Source organism: Symsagittifera roscoffensis, chromosome 5 (assembly GCF_963678635.1).
Source record: "Symsagittifera roscoffensis chromosome 5, txSymRosc1.1, whole genome shotgun sequence".
NCBI lineage: Eukaryota > Metazoa > Xenacoelomorpha > Acoela > Convolutidae > Symsagittifera > Symsagittifera roscoffensis.
In genome coordinates, this window is record NC_087066.1 from 45,765,228 (window position 1) to 45,781,130 (window position 15,903).

Below are 15,903 nucleotides of genomic sequence, written 5' to 3' on the forward strand. Positions count from 1 at the left end.
GGATTTGTGTCCTTTCTAATTCGCATAGCTGGTGAAGTGTTTCTAATTCAGAGAGTGACATTTCTTGAAAAATTCGGCTAATTGTGTAGTCTAATTTCATATCTAGGTGAATATCATAGTGGATGTTACCGAAATATGTACTATTCATTAGTGATAGTTCTTGTAAACGTGTGCTTCTAGTGTTATGGGGCTTTAGATGTCCACCAGGTTGACTTTTACTTTTTTGAAAATCAACTGGTATATATGATGTTCCTTCGTTTATGGGGTGACTTGTGGCGTATGGGTCGATTTTTACTTTTCCAGTGGTCATGTCGAATCCTTTTTCGTATTCAACTAATATCTCGGAGTATTGTGTTTTGTGAAGTGGATTTCTGTATTTACATGCAAGTTCTGTTTCTTGATATATTTGAAAACGTGTCAATTTATTTTCTATATTGTGTATATTTCTAAAATTTGAACTTTGTCTTCGTGATGGATGGACTTGTTCATATGGAATTGATTGTATAAAACATTTTTCGTGAAATTTTATCATACGAGCATGTATTTTTGCTACTTGAAATGTTGTACATGTGTCTTCGGGGAACCAAACAATTGTTGCTTGTGTTCGTGTTGTAGGGTCACAATAGCCTTAATCGTTTTTACAAGGTAATCTAATTCCTTGATAGATCATGGTGTTGTCAGATAAATCGCGTGTGAGTTGTATTTTTTCGAGTTGTATTTTCCAATCGAAAAACATGATTTCTTGATATCCTTTATTTTTTGTGTCTGCTTTGCAATTTGATGGGTCATTTATACCAATGTGTGGTATCCAGTGTTTATCGTGTATGTCATAAGTTAATCTTCCGTGTGCGCCGTTATATGGGTATTTTTCATCTAATTTTATATGTCCTTGATATCTTTCAAGTTCTGCTTGATGTACAGAATCTGAAAAAACTTGGAAATATACTAATTTTCTATCTGTGTTTTTATTTCTTGTGATTTTGAGTCTTAGTAACTCGTTTTTACAATCTTCGGGATTGAGATGTAAAAGTCGTTCGATATTACTCTGGTAGAATGATTCGTGGTCAAGTCGGTTTTTATTTCTATTTGAGACTTGTGAACAATGTACTTTCTTTTCAGAAAATGTTGCTGTGAATTTATATCCTATAACTGTTGTTGCTCGGGCTTTTGAATAAAGTGTCGCTATTACATTTGTTGTTTCTATGGCTTGTGGTTCTGTTTCGCATTGTGATACTTGATTTATTGCATATTTGTGTAGTGTTTTTTGTTCGTTTTCTTCACAATCGTAATGTGTTACTAATAAATCTTGGGGTCCTGTGCGGGGGGAAGGGTTTATGTTTTCATTGGAGGTTATTAGAAAAAGGAGTTGGAGAAAAATTAAAATTTTCAGAATATACATGTGTATGACAATCCTGAGTATGGGTTATAAAATGTGATGTAACCAATTGTCTTTTTGGTATATCTGTCGTATTTGTATATCACTTCAGTTGTTATAAATGGTGGTGGTAGGGATTGAGCTGTTATATTTGGTGGGTTTAATGGATAAGGATGTTGAGTAATGTTGTTTAATTTAACCGTGATTTCGAATTTTAATTGTAGACTATTTTGTTGGAGTATTTGGATGTTATGATCACGAATGTCTTCGTGAATGTCTTGTCTATATTGTAGTCTATTTAGTGCCCAGTTGTGGACTCGGTTACTTTCAGGGTGTTGTCCAAATAATGGTGGAGGTGCTGTGAATGTATTCCAGTCTAGTCTTAAAGGAATATTTGTTGATGATTGTTCTCGATATCTAGCGTCGAGGTTATTTGGGAAATTTAAGTTAAAAGGCGGTGGTGAAATCTGACTGATTGATGGTGTTGATGGTAGTGATGAGGATGTTGTCGTGTCCGTAGAAATATCTATTGGATCATTGATTAAATTTGGTTCACCTTGTGTGAATGAATGTGTTGTCCAATATGGTAGTCGTGATGTTTGGTTTGTAGGGTTAAAGGGATTTTCACGTATTTGTTCAGATGTTGGTGTTGAACCTAAGTAATCTGAGGGTAGGCTTGAGGTGCTACGTTGTGAAAGAAGCGTAGGGGTTTCTGGTAATATACCGATGGGGTTTTCTGGAGTACTTTGTGATGGGGATTGAGGTATATCAAAATGAACTCGGGGAGTTTGAATATTTCTGTTTCGTCGAGGATGTATAATTTGTCTATTTATTTCGACTGTATTTTGGCTTTGACTAGGATTTCGTATTCTACTTAATTCTTGTGGTAGTGTTGGGTATAAGTTATATGTTGGTTCGCTTAAAGGTGCTTGTCGTTGAACTGGTTCTAGTGGTTCAGATAAGCGAGCGTGTCGTTCTTCAAATGTATATGGGTTATCTTGAAAAGAAACTCGTGTGGATGTTTGGGGGTTTTGGGTATTTGAAGATGGTGTTGGGTTATCTTGGGATGATGTCGGTGAAGACTGACTAAGTGATTGTTGGTTAGCAATTTTTGATGGCTTTTTATTTATTCTTTTAGTGGAAAAATTTATGTTTATTATAGTATTCTTCTAGAAAAAGAATTAGGAGGATTGTTGCTAGGGCGAATGTGATGATTGCTTTCTTTATACATTTGCATATTGTCAAGATGAGGGATGATAGAAATGTTATAAAAATTACAAACAGTAAGAAAATATTAGTTCTACTAAAAATGGTTCGTATCATTTAGATAAGTTTTGTGAATCGTACCTGTGGATATAGTCAATAGCTTTTGAAAGCTGGAGGTATAGTTCAAATATGGAATAGAAAATTAAAAAAATATTGCAAAAAATAATTAAGATCAAAAAGAAATATGATTAAAAGTTTAAATATCGTTAAAAAGTTTATGAAAGTGTTGAGTATTAAGTTGACTGGTTGAGAGAAGAGCATTTAAGAAATGGCTTCTTGATCGAATATTTTTTGTTGTTTGAGGCAAATTTCAAGTGTGGTCGGATTATTTATTGGTTTTTTGACAAGTGGGTTGAGTTTTGTAAAAAATTGTTGGGGGCAAATTTTATGGTGATCGGGAGGTCTTCTTTGTCTTTATTTTTATTTGTCAAGTGATCTGGGGTATTTTTGGGATTTTTATACTTTAGGCTAGTTAAATTGGTCGTTCTTTTACTTTAGGCTAATTTAACATATTTGTTTGGGGGGTATTTGAGATCGGAGTTGGGGAAATATTGTTGATCTTTGGGTTATTAGATAAGGGAGGGTTATGATATTATGGTGGTATTTATTTTAGTTGTCAAGTTGGAGTGGTTTGCTTATTCTTGACCTGGAGGTCGCAAAGTTATAGTTATAGATATGCCTGGAGTTTAATATTGTTCGTCTAGTTGGGAGGTGACGGATTGGATGAATCCTATTGGCTAATTTTGAACTAGAATCGTTGCTTGTTTCTCAGCATGCTATTTTGAAAAATGAAAGTTCAAAATATTTCAGAGGTGCAAAGGTTATGAAATATAAAATTAAAGCTGTTTTTGAAATTCGTTTTTCTTTAATGTTTTAGACTGTGGAATGAATGTTTTATAGTTTTTACGTGGTTGATTTCTAAGTCGTGATGACTCTCTATGTTCCGATTTGTCGATTAGTTCTTGGGGTATTATTTTTTTGTCAATTTTCTATTTTTTCTTTATTTTTGAGGTATATTTTGATCTAGCTTTTTTGTGTTGTTTTTCGTTATAGTTGATGTTTTATTTTGGTTTTCGAGATGAATGTCATGTTGTTCTTTTGTTTTATTCTCCGTATGTGGTGGGGTATTTTGAATAACTTTTAAACCTGTGAAAAAATATAATTGAGTTAGTTCGCGTAGTGCGTATTCTTTTGGGTAATAAGGTAATAGGTTGTTTCGGTGTTGAACAATTTCTTTTTTGTTTGAGTCGGTAATTTTATATGTGACATCAGTGGGTTTGGCAATTATTTGGTATGGTCCTTTTCGAAGGGGTTGTAATTTTTTAGAGATTCCTTTTTCCGTGTTAAAATTGGGTATTAAAACAAATGTTCCAATTTTTAAATCGGAGGCTGGTGTAAAGCGCGAATTTATTTGTTCATTAATGTTTTGTCTTTGTAACAACTTTTTTGTTCCTTTTTGGTAAATTTCATTGTGTTTTTTATCTCTGTTTAAAATCCATTCGGTGTGTGTACCGGAGGCTAATTTAAGAATATGTGGGTGATGAAAATGATCTTCATCGTGTGTATGTAAAGGTAAGTTGTAACAAATTGATTCTTTATTCGGTTGACAATAAATTTGTGCATTTTTATGAGAGTTTGCTGTAAACATAATTGGTTTGCGTGGCTTTTGATTAAAAACCATTTCATATGGTGACATTCCTAGAGTTGTCGTGATTTGTGAATTATATGCTAAGGGAAATAGTGTTACATCTGCTGACCATTCAGTGTATTTTGTATCATTTCCATTGATGATACATCTAAGATATTCTTGTAGTGAACGGTTCATACCTTCGACTAAGCCGTTTGTCCAAGGTGCATGAGATGTACGTGGTTTGTGTTTGATGTTATATAAATGACATAATGTGATGATTTCGTTATTTATGAATTCTGTACCGTTGTCTGTAACTAAAATTTCTGCTAGTCCGAATTTAGCTATCCAGTGTTCATAGAGTGTTGTGTAAGCGTAATAAGCGTTACAATGCGGTACTGGGTTAAGTGCTACATAATGTGTAAATGCGTCAACAATTACCATAATGTAGGAGTTTCCTTCGGATGAGGGTGAAATTGGTCCTTTTGTATCAAATGAAATACGGTGGTTAAAGTACAAACTTTGTCCTTTAAAATCTTGTTTTTGTGCTATTTGTTTTTGATTTGGATAAGGTTTATTTAGCTGACATACTATACAATCATTGCATAGTACTTTTATCCAAATTGGTGCATTTGGAAAATAAAAGTTTTGTATGAAATTTGAATATGTTTTCTCTGATCCAGAGTGTCCTTTAATGTTTTGTGTATGCGAGATGTTAAAAGCTATGAGAATCATACTTAAAGGGAGACAGGGAACTGTTGATTCATTTAATTGGTATTCTAGAAGGTCTGTGTTTTCATTAATTGTTGTATTGTTGAATTTTCGAAAATATCGGAGAAGTGTTTTATTTCCTAAAATCGTGGTATCTGCTTTTACGGGTTTAGTTTTATACTTGTGCCATGATTTTAGTTGTCTAATTACTGGGTCAAGATTTTGATATTGTTTCAAGGTTGTAATTGTAATTTTTTCTGTTGGAGGGAGAAAAATGTTTTCAAATTCTAATTTAGATAAAGGAATTGTATCAAGTGGGTCATGAAGGTCAAAAACTTGATTTATTGTGTATTTTGAATCGTTTGTTTGTGGTCCTGATAAATTTATTTTATCAGTTAGATTTTATTTTTCAATCAATGGAAAAAGGTCTTTTTTATGCGAGTGTTGTTTTACTCTTTTTTGTTGGGTGTTATTTTTTGTCCATTGTGAGTATGGAATTGGTTTTTAAAAGTTGATGTTCCAATTAGATCAACTTCGTAGTGGTTATTTTGGCAATCTAAATAAAGTGGGAAGTGTTGTAGGTTGTTTATCTGTGATTGTTCAACGTCAGTTTTTACTGTATATTTGCATTCTAGTCGGGGTGATGTTTCGTTTTCTGCAAGGTAAAATTTTATATTTTTGGGTAATTCAACTGTAGTTTTACGTGTAAGTAATTCAGGTGGTGTATTTCGACTTAAAGTGTCTGGTAATGCAAGATTCTTTCCTGCTGTCCAAACTATATGTAAGTTTGGGAATTTCATTAGAATTAATTGAAATCTATAAACTCGGTGATTTGGATTAGATTTTTGTGTAAAGAGAAAAATGATTGGTTTGTGATCTGTGAATAAAACTGTTGGATGTTTTGATCCAAGTATTAGAAATTCATATTCTGTTAGTGTATATATTATGGCTGTACATTCTCTCATTAGAGTTGAGAGTCGTAGCTCTGCTTGAGTGAATAATCGAGAATTTGCTGATATAAGGTTCGTTTTGTTTGTACCATTGTGTGATTGTAATAATGCTGCGCCGATGCCAAAATTCGAAGCATCGCACATTGCATAGAATGGTTGATTTGGATCTGGAATTGTATTCGAAATTTGTTCAGTTAAGAGTTTTTTAATTTCTTCAAATCGTGCTTGATGTTCTGTGTTCCATTCAAAATTATTTTGTTGTCTAAGTATATTATAGAAAGGTCTTAGGTATAATTGCATTTTATAGACATATTTGCTTAAAAAATTTAACATTCCAAGGAATTCTTGGATTTTGTTTTTGTTTGTTGGTGGTTGGAGCTTTTGTATAGCATCAATGCGTGATTTTAATGGAGTGTTTGTTTTTCTTTCTATATTATGTCCTAAGAATTTAACTCGTGTTAAAAAGAAGTGTGACTTGTCGGGAGCGGCCTTCAGATTTTCGTTCTGAAGTATTTTGTGATAGTGTTCTAAAACATTAAACATTTCTTCTTTTGTCTGTGATTGCATAAAACAATCGTCTAAGTAGGTGATTGCGTTTTTCTTAAGTATTAGTGGTCGAAAAATTTTGCTCATAAAAGCTGAAAATGCTGCTGGTCCTATGGATATTCCATAGAATGGGCGGTTGAATTCATATTGCTGGTTTCCAATAACAAATTGTGTTAAGCGTCGCGATTGTTCATCTAGTGGCATTTGATTATATGCACTATTCATATCTGCGGTTGTAAAGTATTTTCCGTTTATTTTTGTTAAAATAACTTGTATTGGTTCAATAGGCCAATTGCATTTTGATTCGTCTATTAGTGAATTAAGATATCTAGCGTCTAGTACTATTTTTAATGATTCTCCTTTTGCTAGGATGATAACAGGGTTGATAAATGTGTTACCTTTTGGTTGTTCTTCTTTGTTTACCGGTGAGATTATATTGTATTGTTCTAAAATATCGAGTAATCTGTTCACTTTATCGTGTAAATGAATTGGTACTTTACTTGCTCTTTGTTTTTTGAAAACTGCGTCAGGTTTTAATGGGAGATGTAGTGATGAACTGATTTTGCCATCATCAAATTTAGATGTTGCATAGACTGATGAATATTTTATTAGCTGTTTGGCTAATTTATCAAATTCGTCTTGTGTTATTTGTGAATGTTGAAAGTTAAACATTGTTAAAAATTTCTGTTGATTCTCTGTATAGTTATTTATGTTGAATGTAGGTTTGAAAAATGGAGCTTTTGTGAAATAATCTGTATTTCTTTTTTCATTACTTATTATATTATTTATGGATAATTCTTCATTAAGAATTGTGGATTGACAAATATCTAATAATTGGAGTATATTATTTACGCGGTATGCTTTTTCGTGTACTGGTGATATCGTAGCGTTGGTTTCGCAATAGCCTAAAAGTCCTAAAGGTAATGTTACTTGATAGGGTGTATTGTTGTATACATGTAGAGAAATAATATCTGAATTCGAGTTTTTCAAATATTTTATGGATGAGATTGTGATTTTGAAAAACTTATGGATAGGTTTGAATTCAAAATCTGACATATAGAGTTGTTGTCTATTTTGTTTTTTATCATATTGGTGAACTTGTTTTATTGAAAAATTATATATGTTTCCTGATAGTGGTTTCAGGTGTTTTCTTTGTTGATTATATATCGGATAAAATTTTGAAAAGAATGGTGGTTGTTTATTTAATCTTTGAAAAAATGTTAGGGATGTGTCTTTTGTTTTTGTGTATTTATCTTTGATTAGTATTTTACTATTCAAAATGTTTATTGTTGGTATATATTTAGAGATAAATGGTATTCCAATGATATTGTGTTTAATATCAGTGATATGAAATATTTGTTTAAATGGTTTATTTAAAATTTTATTTTGCTCTATTGTTCTTGTGGGGAGAAGAAATAATTGAATTTTTCCATAGTTTACTAATGTTGATCCTTGTGCTGTTGCTAGTTTACTGGAGGTTTCAAGAGGCGTTAGTTTTGGGTGTAATGATTTTATCTCATTCCATGTGGGAATGTTTATTATGTTTGATTCTGCTCCTGAATCAATTAAAAAATCAATTTCAAGATCTGGTGGTTGAAATTCTTTGTTTCTTGGACTTTCTAAAAGAAATGGTATTGTCCAAATTTTTTCTTTGGGTTGTTCTTTTTGTATATTTTGATATATGTGATTTGTATTCAAGCATTTTGTTTTGTCGTTTTCATTGGATTGATTTGTAGTGTTGATTTCGTTAGTTTCTTGTGCCGTTTGTGTAGAATGGATGGGTTCAATATAATAATTGTGAAGGAGTTCTAATTGATTTTCATATATATGTGATGAAAAAGGTTTTTCATATATAATAGGTTCGTAGTCATTTTCGACTGCTATCATATTGATGGAAATAGTGTTTCCTGTATCACTTTCTGAATCTGATGATTCACAGTTTATTTGATTTAGTTGTAGTTCGTTATTTCCTGTGTCATCAATACCTGGGGGGTCTGATGTTGTTTCTGGGTTTGATTGTACTTGATTAATATTTCTTTGATGTTTAGGTGTACTACTTCTGTGGCGATTGTTAGAATTATTATAATGGTTATTATTCCTGTGTGGTGATTGGGAATAATTTCTATTACGGTTATTATAACTTGAATGTCGATTTTGTGAATTATTTCGTGATCTGTTTTGATAATTATTGTTTGGTCGGTTATAGTTTGATCTATTATATGAGTTATTCCTTGATCGATTGTTCGGGTAATTCTGGTTTCGGTTGTTTGAATAACTTCTATTTCGATTATTGGAGTAGTTTCTATTTCTATTGTATGATGAGTTTCGTGATTGATTGTTTGGATAGTAATTATTCCTTGATTGGGAATTAGATCTAGAAACAAATTGTGTTATATTTGAATTTGATCTGGAGTAGTTATTTCGACTATTTGGTCTATTGTAATGATTTTGTGACGAATTTTGTGTATTTCTTCGTTCTGGTGATCTTCCTCTATAACTTGAGTTATATGGTGATTGAGTTCTCGTGTAATTGGTATTGTTCGGAAGTGGTTTTCCTGAACTGTTGTTGCTATATACATTTTTGTTCGGTAGATTTTGATCTTTTTTCATGTATTGATAGAATGATTTATTCGGTTCTTTATATTTTTGAGGTTTGTTTTGATTATCTTGTTGTTTTTGTCTACATTCAGAAATGCTATGTCCATATCGTCGGCAATAATTACACCATTTTTTGAAAGATGGTTTGCCTTTAAAGTTTGGGTGTTTTTCATAAATATTGAGTATTTCAGTGATTTTTTCAACGAGGTCTGTATCTGATTCCTGTATATTGTTGATATTTGTGGTATTTGTTTCAATACGGTTAACATATTGTAGTTTCAGATTTTCTGTTTCTTCAAGTTTCATTGTGATTTCCGCTTGCTCTAGTTTGTCTACTAGTTTTCGAAAATCTAAATCGGGCTCTCGAATTGAGGAGGGATGGGATGCTCTCTTTTTTATTGCTATTTTCCTTAATTGAGGTGTTAAGGTCATCATTAAGATTTCTGTCATTTTTGTGTTTTTGTAGTCGTGTGTATTTAGTGAGTATGCTTTTCGAACTAGTGTTTCGATACGTACTGCTAATTGTTTGATTGTTTCATTTGGTAATCTGCGAATTTCATTACATAAAACTCTTTGTTGTTGTTTGTTTCTTTCGGAGTCAAACATTTTTGAAAATTCTTGTGTAAATCTTTTCCAATTTGATTTTGTTTCTATAGGCAATACTGAAAACCATTTTTGGGCTGCGCCGTCTAGGGTTGTCTGTATCAACGCTGTGCGTCGATGTATCCAATTTTGATGTAGTGGCGTATTAATTGGTTCAGGTCCTATATTTAAAATTAAATTTGCTGTTACTGCATTTAAATAATCTTCTACAGAATATTCAGGGTCTGTTCCTGTGAATACCATTAATGGTTTGTTTGATGTTATTGATGATCCACCCATAAGGTATGGATTCATTGTCATTTGTAATGATTCTGCTGCATTTGGCATTTGTGAAAAATTCGAAAGTTGATTTTTTGTTATTTCGTGTTGTTGAAGGTAATATGGAAGTGGTATTTCATTTTGCATTTGTGTTGGTTGATACGAGTGTGTAATCATTTGATTTTGTGGCTGAATTGGTTGAAAAGATTGTGCATTAATTGGGTGTTGCATTTGCATTGGTTGTTGATTTTGTGTATCTGTTGGGTGTGGAGAAAAAATTCTATGATTTGTATACGGTTTTTGCACTCCTTGTCCACGATATTCTTGAGTGTATGGTGCAAATATATCTGGTTGTAAATAATCATCATCAGAGGATAAATAAACCGTTTGATGAGATGCTTGCTTTTTATTTTTATTCTGTTGAAAGAATGGGTAATTTTCACTACGATCCTGTGGAGGATGTGAATTAGTTTGAAAATTTACTGAGTTGGTTGTTGCCATTGGGTTATCCCAATATCGAGATCTTATCTGATTATTATTATTTTTTCGTGGGGGATAGTTTGTTTTTGATGAATGTGCGTAATTATAATTGTGTTCCGCAAAAGTGTTTCTTGTGAACGTTCTGCTTGTTTTTGACGGTATTGTCATAGGTCTATATGTTTGATAATCCATATGTGAATATTTTGGAGCAACCGAAGGTTTAACGGTTGATTGTAAGGTTACCTGTGCTTGTGAAGTGTTTGTATTTCTTGGTGTTGTTAAATTTGGACGTATTGGTGAAATACTTTGTTGTGTAGTTGTTGTTGTTTGTACAATTTCTTCATTTATGAAGTGTGATGGTGTTTGAATATCTTGTTGAGTGAGGTTCCTAGTTCCATTAAGGTTTTCATTGTGTATGACGGTCGAGTTTAAGCTGTTATTTCGCGTATCGGGTAAAAATGTATTGTAGTTTAATGGTGTTGCATCAATTGTTAATGGTACTACTCTTAGATAATCTCTGGTATAAGATATTGTACTTATTGCTTGACTTGCAATTGATTGTGGGATATTTATAAAAGCATAATGAGACCATTCGGGGTCCCAAACGTAGTCTGACTGTTCTGTGATGGCGGTATCATCGTTTGAATTTTGAGGTCTGAAATTTTTTCTTGCTTGTGAAATTAAATCTATATTATGTGTGAAATAATCTATTGTAAACCATGCCAAAATTTTTTGTAAGTCATGTTTTGTATGTTGTGAAACATCATCTTTAGTGAAATTTTCTTTAATTATATGTAGAAAAGTTGAAATTAGTGTGATTTCATGTCGTACCTTTATATGTTTGGATGTCTCTGTCGGTGAGACACTTGGGATTGGATTTTCGTTCTCTAATATTGAGATATAACTATATATTATGGCAAAAACTTCATTAGTGAATATGGAGTTTGCTCTTTGTGAGTTATGATATTGTAGGCTTTTTATGTATTCTGAGAATACTTTTGAAAATTCTAAATCAAGGTCATCTGTTTGAATTACATATTTGCGGTGATTCGGGTTTGGTGAGGTGAATTCTATGGTGTAGATTCCGTAGTGTTGTGTCAAATTACATATATCTTTCAGATAGTGATCAATAATTTGTCTTTTGATTTTTACATCTGGGAACTCTGCTTTACATGGGCTGATTCCGGGTTCAAATAAATTTAGTAGTAAATTCTTGCAAAGTATATGCTGTCCTCTATCAGTGGGTGCATCTACGAGGAAGGGGAAGATATCGTCATCATCTGGACTATCTTCACTTGGAGTGTGTGTTTGGCTCATTTTTTCGTTTAATAACTGTTAATAGGTAATTATCGATATGTCTAATTGGTTGATTCCAATTATATAAATGTACTGGTTTGTGTTTATATTGCTTTTTTATTCTTCTTTTTCCTCTTTTTGATGAATTCGAAGTTGTTTCTGAGTCGGAAAAATATAATTGATCGTGAATGGGGCAATTTTTATCTATAGATTTCTTTAATTTATAAAGTTCGTCTAAATTGCTGACTTCTGATTCTGAGAATGCGTTTCTATTTTTGGAAAATCTTTTTCGTGTTATTTGTCTTTGTTTAGTTATGATTTTTCTTTTTAGTGTTTGTCGTTTTGTTCTATTATGTCCAACTGTTTGTGTGTGAGGTGTGATTACAAGGTCGTATTTTTTGTTATCTATTTCACAGTTGTGCAAAACGATTGTTTGTTTGTTTCCTAGATTTTTAAATGACATAAGGTTTAGGATGACGGATGCAAAAAGTTGTTAGATGATTTCTATTTTCTTAAATTGTTAGTCCTTACGATTTTTTGGTTAGCTTAACCTGGGTCTATTTGTTCAGGGTTGGAGAGAAAAGTATATCGATTCCGAAGAATGATTTTTTACTTTCTCGTGGCTAGTATAAGCTAAGGTGTTAACTTACTTAATCTTACTTAAGGGTTGTGATTGTGTTCAAGGGTTGGAGAATAGTAAATCGATCCACAAGGTTCAGGTATAATTAGAACGCGAGTAGTTCGTTAGATACTATTTTAAACTTACTAAGTCTACGATCTATCCTGGGTCTGGTAAGAGGAGGGTTCAAGTGAAGGATGAATAACCGAAGTTCTTCACTGTTTATCCTAATTTGAATGGTTAGTTTTGTTGAAAAATTTCTATTAGTCTTGGGTTTTGAGAAAGGGTTGGATAGTGAATCGACGTTTGAGGTCGTTAGACACTGGCTAAGTTGGTGGGGGAGAACAAAATTGTTCTTTTTGATCCAAGGAGAGGCCTTGATGATCAAGTTTTAAAATTTAATTAAATAGAAGATGAATTAAGATCCAAGGATAAGCCTTGATGATCTGATTTTTTAAAATTAAGTGAATTTAAGTTTAAAATGGTTTAAATTTGTTTAAGAAAAGATTTAGTGTTTGAATGATATTAGTGAGCTTATGATTGCTGTTATGTTATAGGTGATGAAGCTGAGACAACTGATGATTTTATGATTACTAACAGTTTATTGTCATGCTACTAATTTTTATTTTGATTTTTAATAAATATTTTCCAAACATGTTTTATATAATACTGCAGAATTTTAGGAAAACGATCTGAGATATTTTTATCAATCGTTATTGTATATTAATATTTTATTTAGCGCCTGTAATGATCATGAAGATTGGCTTCAAGATTTTATGTTTGCAAATGAAAATCTAAATTCATTGCTAATAAAATTCTAAATATAAAAGTTTGTGTTGGCTTTTGCCGTACTATCATATAACTATTTGGTAAGTTTCTACTTTGTCGTATGTCGTCTCTGGTTCGAGGTATTCTTCCAATTCCGGGTAGTTCTGTTATCGTTCGGAATATTGGCTCTGATCTATTGAGTCGTAGAGACATTTCGATTAAATTATCGTCGTATAACATTTTAAAAATGTTTTGTCTAAATTCTAATCTATTTTTGGTTAATTCTAAGCTATTAAGGTCTTGTTCGAGACTTATGGTCGCACCAGATGAGTTATAACCGAGGTGGTTAACTCATAGAGTAATTTCGGATAAGGTACACCGTCTGCTCGTCACGCTATCTTATTTTCGGCCGGATAGATTCGTGCAACTTCTTAGTCTAATACCGATCCTAATCTTACTCTTATACTATCTAGTCTCAGGTTGTTTAACTAGTCTCTGCTTGGCTCAATAGATCTAGGGTATACTGGTTTATTGCGGCTGCTGAAGTTCGCTTGGAGAGTCAACTAATTTCTAAGTTAAATTCAAATCTCTCTGGTGCTGAAATTACAAGTAATTTCAGCACTTACAAATAAGTGGGTTGTTAGTTAGATGGATCATGATTGGTTAATATTAAATACTTTACAGTGGTAAAATATCTAATTTATCCAATCATAAAATGTAGTTTAGATCAGGTTCCAATTAGTTTATCTTTCATCTGTCGAGTTAAACTGAGCAAAAATTGAAAAAGCAATTCAAGAAAATTATTGAATTGAAAAAATCTAAAAGCATACGACCAACACAAAAAGGAGCGTGCAGAAACGTTAGGAAGTTTTTCTGTAAAAACCTAGAAAGTACTAAATTAAGTGAAAAATGATTTCGCTCAAAAAATGTTGAGAACAGTGACAAAAATCTAGTGGAAAAAATGAAGATGTCGGTGACTAATCAGAAACCATACCATCTTAGTTTTCGAGTGAAAAGTGTACCCGGATGCTTCAAAAGTAGCAGAGAATGATACGATCACAGTTTTTGCTTTAAAAAATTTGACATAGCTTTACACCACTGGCGATACAACCAATATAAGATAGAAACTTTATGATTCTCATTAGCAAAGAGGATTTTGATCGATGTTACCTTTGCAGAAGGAACTAGAAAAATGACAAAAACCAATCGAAAAACAAAAACTTTTTTAAAAAAATTAAGTTTTTTTAAAAAATGAGTATTCAAGAAAACATTTTCACACTATACACCCAATAATCTGAAAGTCAACCTAAAGTTTTGAAAGCCAACTAAAATTTTCAGATAATGTCGAATTTCTATAATATTACATAAATAATTCTAGATATAGCCTTTATCAGAAGTTACTAGCATTGGTACTCGCAAGCGTAGAAAAAAAACTAACTTAAAAAGTATGTCATGTATTTTCTAGGGTTTCAATTTGATTTCAGGAAATACGTAGCATTAGCTAAAAAAAAAACTTAGAAACAATTGTAACTCAGGCCGGTTTTTAACCACACTGAGTTTTTCAGCTATCAATAAGCTTAAATATCTAAATCGCAACTAAAAAGGTCTTAATATGATGCAGTATTTGACCCCTTAGGACTGGGTTTTCAGGTAGTAAAATGGACTGAAAAAAATCACTCTACGCCATAGTTATCTTTTTGCTTTTATTAAAAACGTTAACCCATTACCAGGAGTACGCATTTTAAAGGTTGTTAAAATATCAAGGTATCATATTTTTTTGAGAATAGTTTTTGATTTACTAATTGACTCGATAACAGTGACCCAATTTGAGATAACTAGGTCAGTAAGACATTTATTTTAAAGTTAATCAAACGTAGCGCTGATTAAATGCCGGGTGAGTTTGGTTAAGGGAGCCCAAAATTGGCCTCGACTAACCTCGACCGAGTCTGAGTAGCCTCCTGGACCCCAGAGATCGGACCTCTCGCAATAGTCGATGACGTCCTGGGTGAACTTTCGGTTGAATGTCTTGATGCGGAACACCTCCGGACACGGCTGGTCGAACTGGGTAATGTGGGTGTAGTTTAGTTGCTCGTAGTACTCTGGCCGCACATACTTCCGAGCAAATGCCTGTCATAATTTTGAAAACTATCCAACTGATAAGAAATTTTCGAATCTTTCAGGTTATCGATTGCTCTATTTTGATTGTTGTTTTTATTTTGCCGAGCACAAACAAATCGTGTACGCCATTTGTAAACAAGGATGGCCGGTTACTGTGCAAGTAGCATATAATGTTCCGACCATAGTCTTAAAAAATAGAAAAACGTTTTTTTTTTCTAGAACTTGGGCATATTCGACAGTTATAATAAAATAGGCAGTTTGGAACACCCGAAGCTCCTCCCCATTTTCAAAAGAGAAGCAATAAACCTTTAAAATTGGACGATTAACCTTTTTACCATACAAAAACCTTTGGGCAATATCTTATATTCTACTCGAATTTTCTTTTACAGATATTAATTTAAAACAAAGTGAGTTATAACCGATGTGGTTAACTCATAGAGTAATTTCGGATAGGGTACACCGTCTGCTCGTCACGCTATCTTATTTTCGGCCGGATAGATTCGTGCAACTTCTTAGTCTAATACCGATCCTAATCTTACTCTTATACTTTCTAGTCTAAGGGTGTTTAACTAGTCTCTGCTAGGCTCAATAGATCTAGGGTATACTGGTTTATTGCGGCAGCTGAAGTGTTCTTGGAGAGGCAACTAATTTCTAAGTTAACTTCAAATCTCTCTGGTGCTGAAATTAC

The 15,903-nt window shown here is 32.6% G+C and overlaps 3 protein-coding genes across 3 annotated transcripts in view; 1 reads left to right on the plus strand and 2 right to left on the minus strand.

Moving 5' to 3' along the window:
• Nucleotides 1-15,903, minus strand: part of LOC134846442 (uncharacterized) — a 412,051-nt gene that overhangs the window by 326,847 nt on the left and 69,301 nt on the right. The window lies entirely within an intron of this gene.
• The window catches only part of LOC134846440 (uncharacterized), a 331,689-nt gene that overhangs the window by 36,805 nt on the left and 278,981 nt on the right, over nucleotides 1-15,903 (plus strand). The window lies entirely within an intron of this gene.
• LOC134846191 (multifunctional procollagen lysine hydroxylase and glycosyltransferase LH3-like) overlaps nucleotides 1-15,903 on the minus strand; it is a 56,285-nt gene that overhangs the window by 6,653 nt on the left and 33,729 nt on the right. Inside the window, exon 7 of the mRNA XM_063863443.1 lies at nucleotides 15,033-15,224. Within this exon, the coding sequence (XP_063719513.1) occupies nucleotides 15,033-15,224 (192 nt within the window). The remainder of the gene's footprint in view (nucleotides 1-15,032; nucleotides 15,225-15,903) is intronic.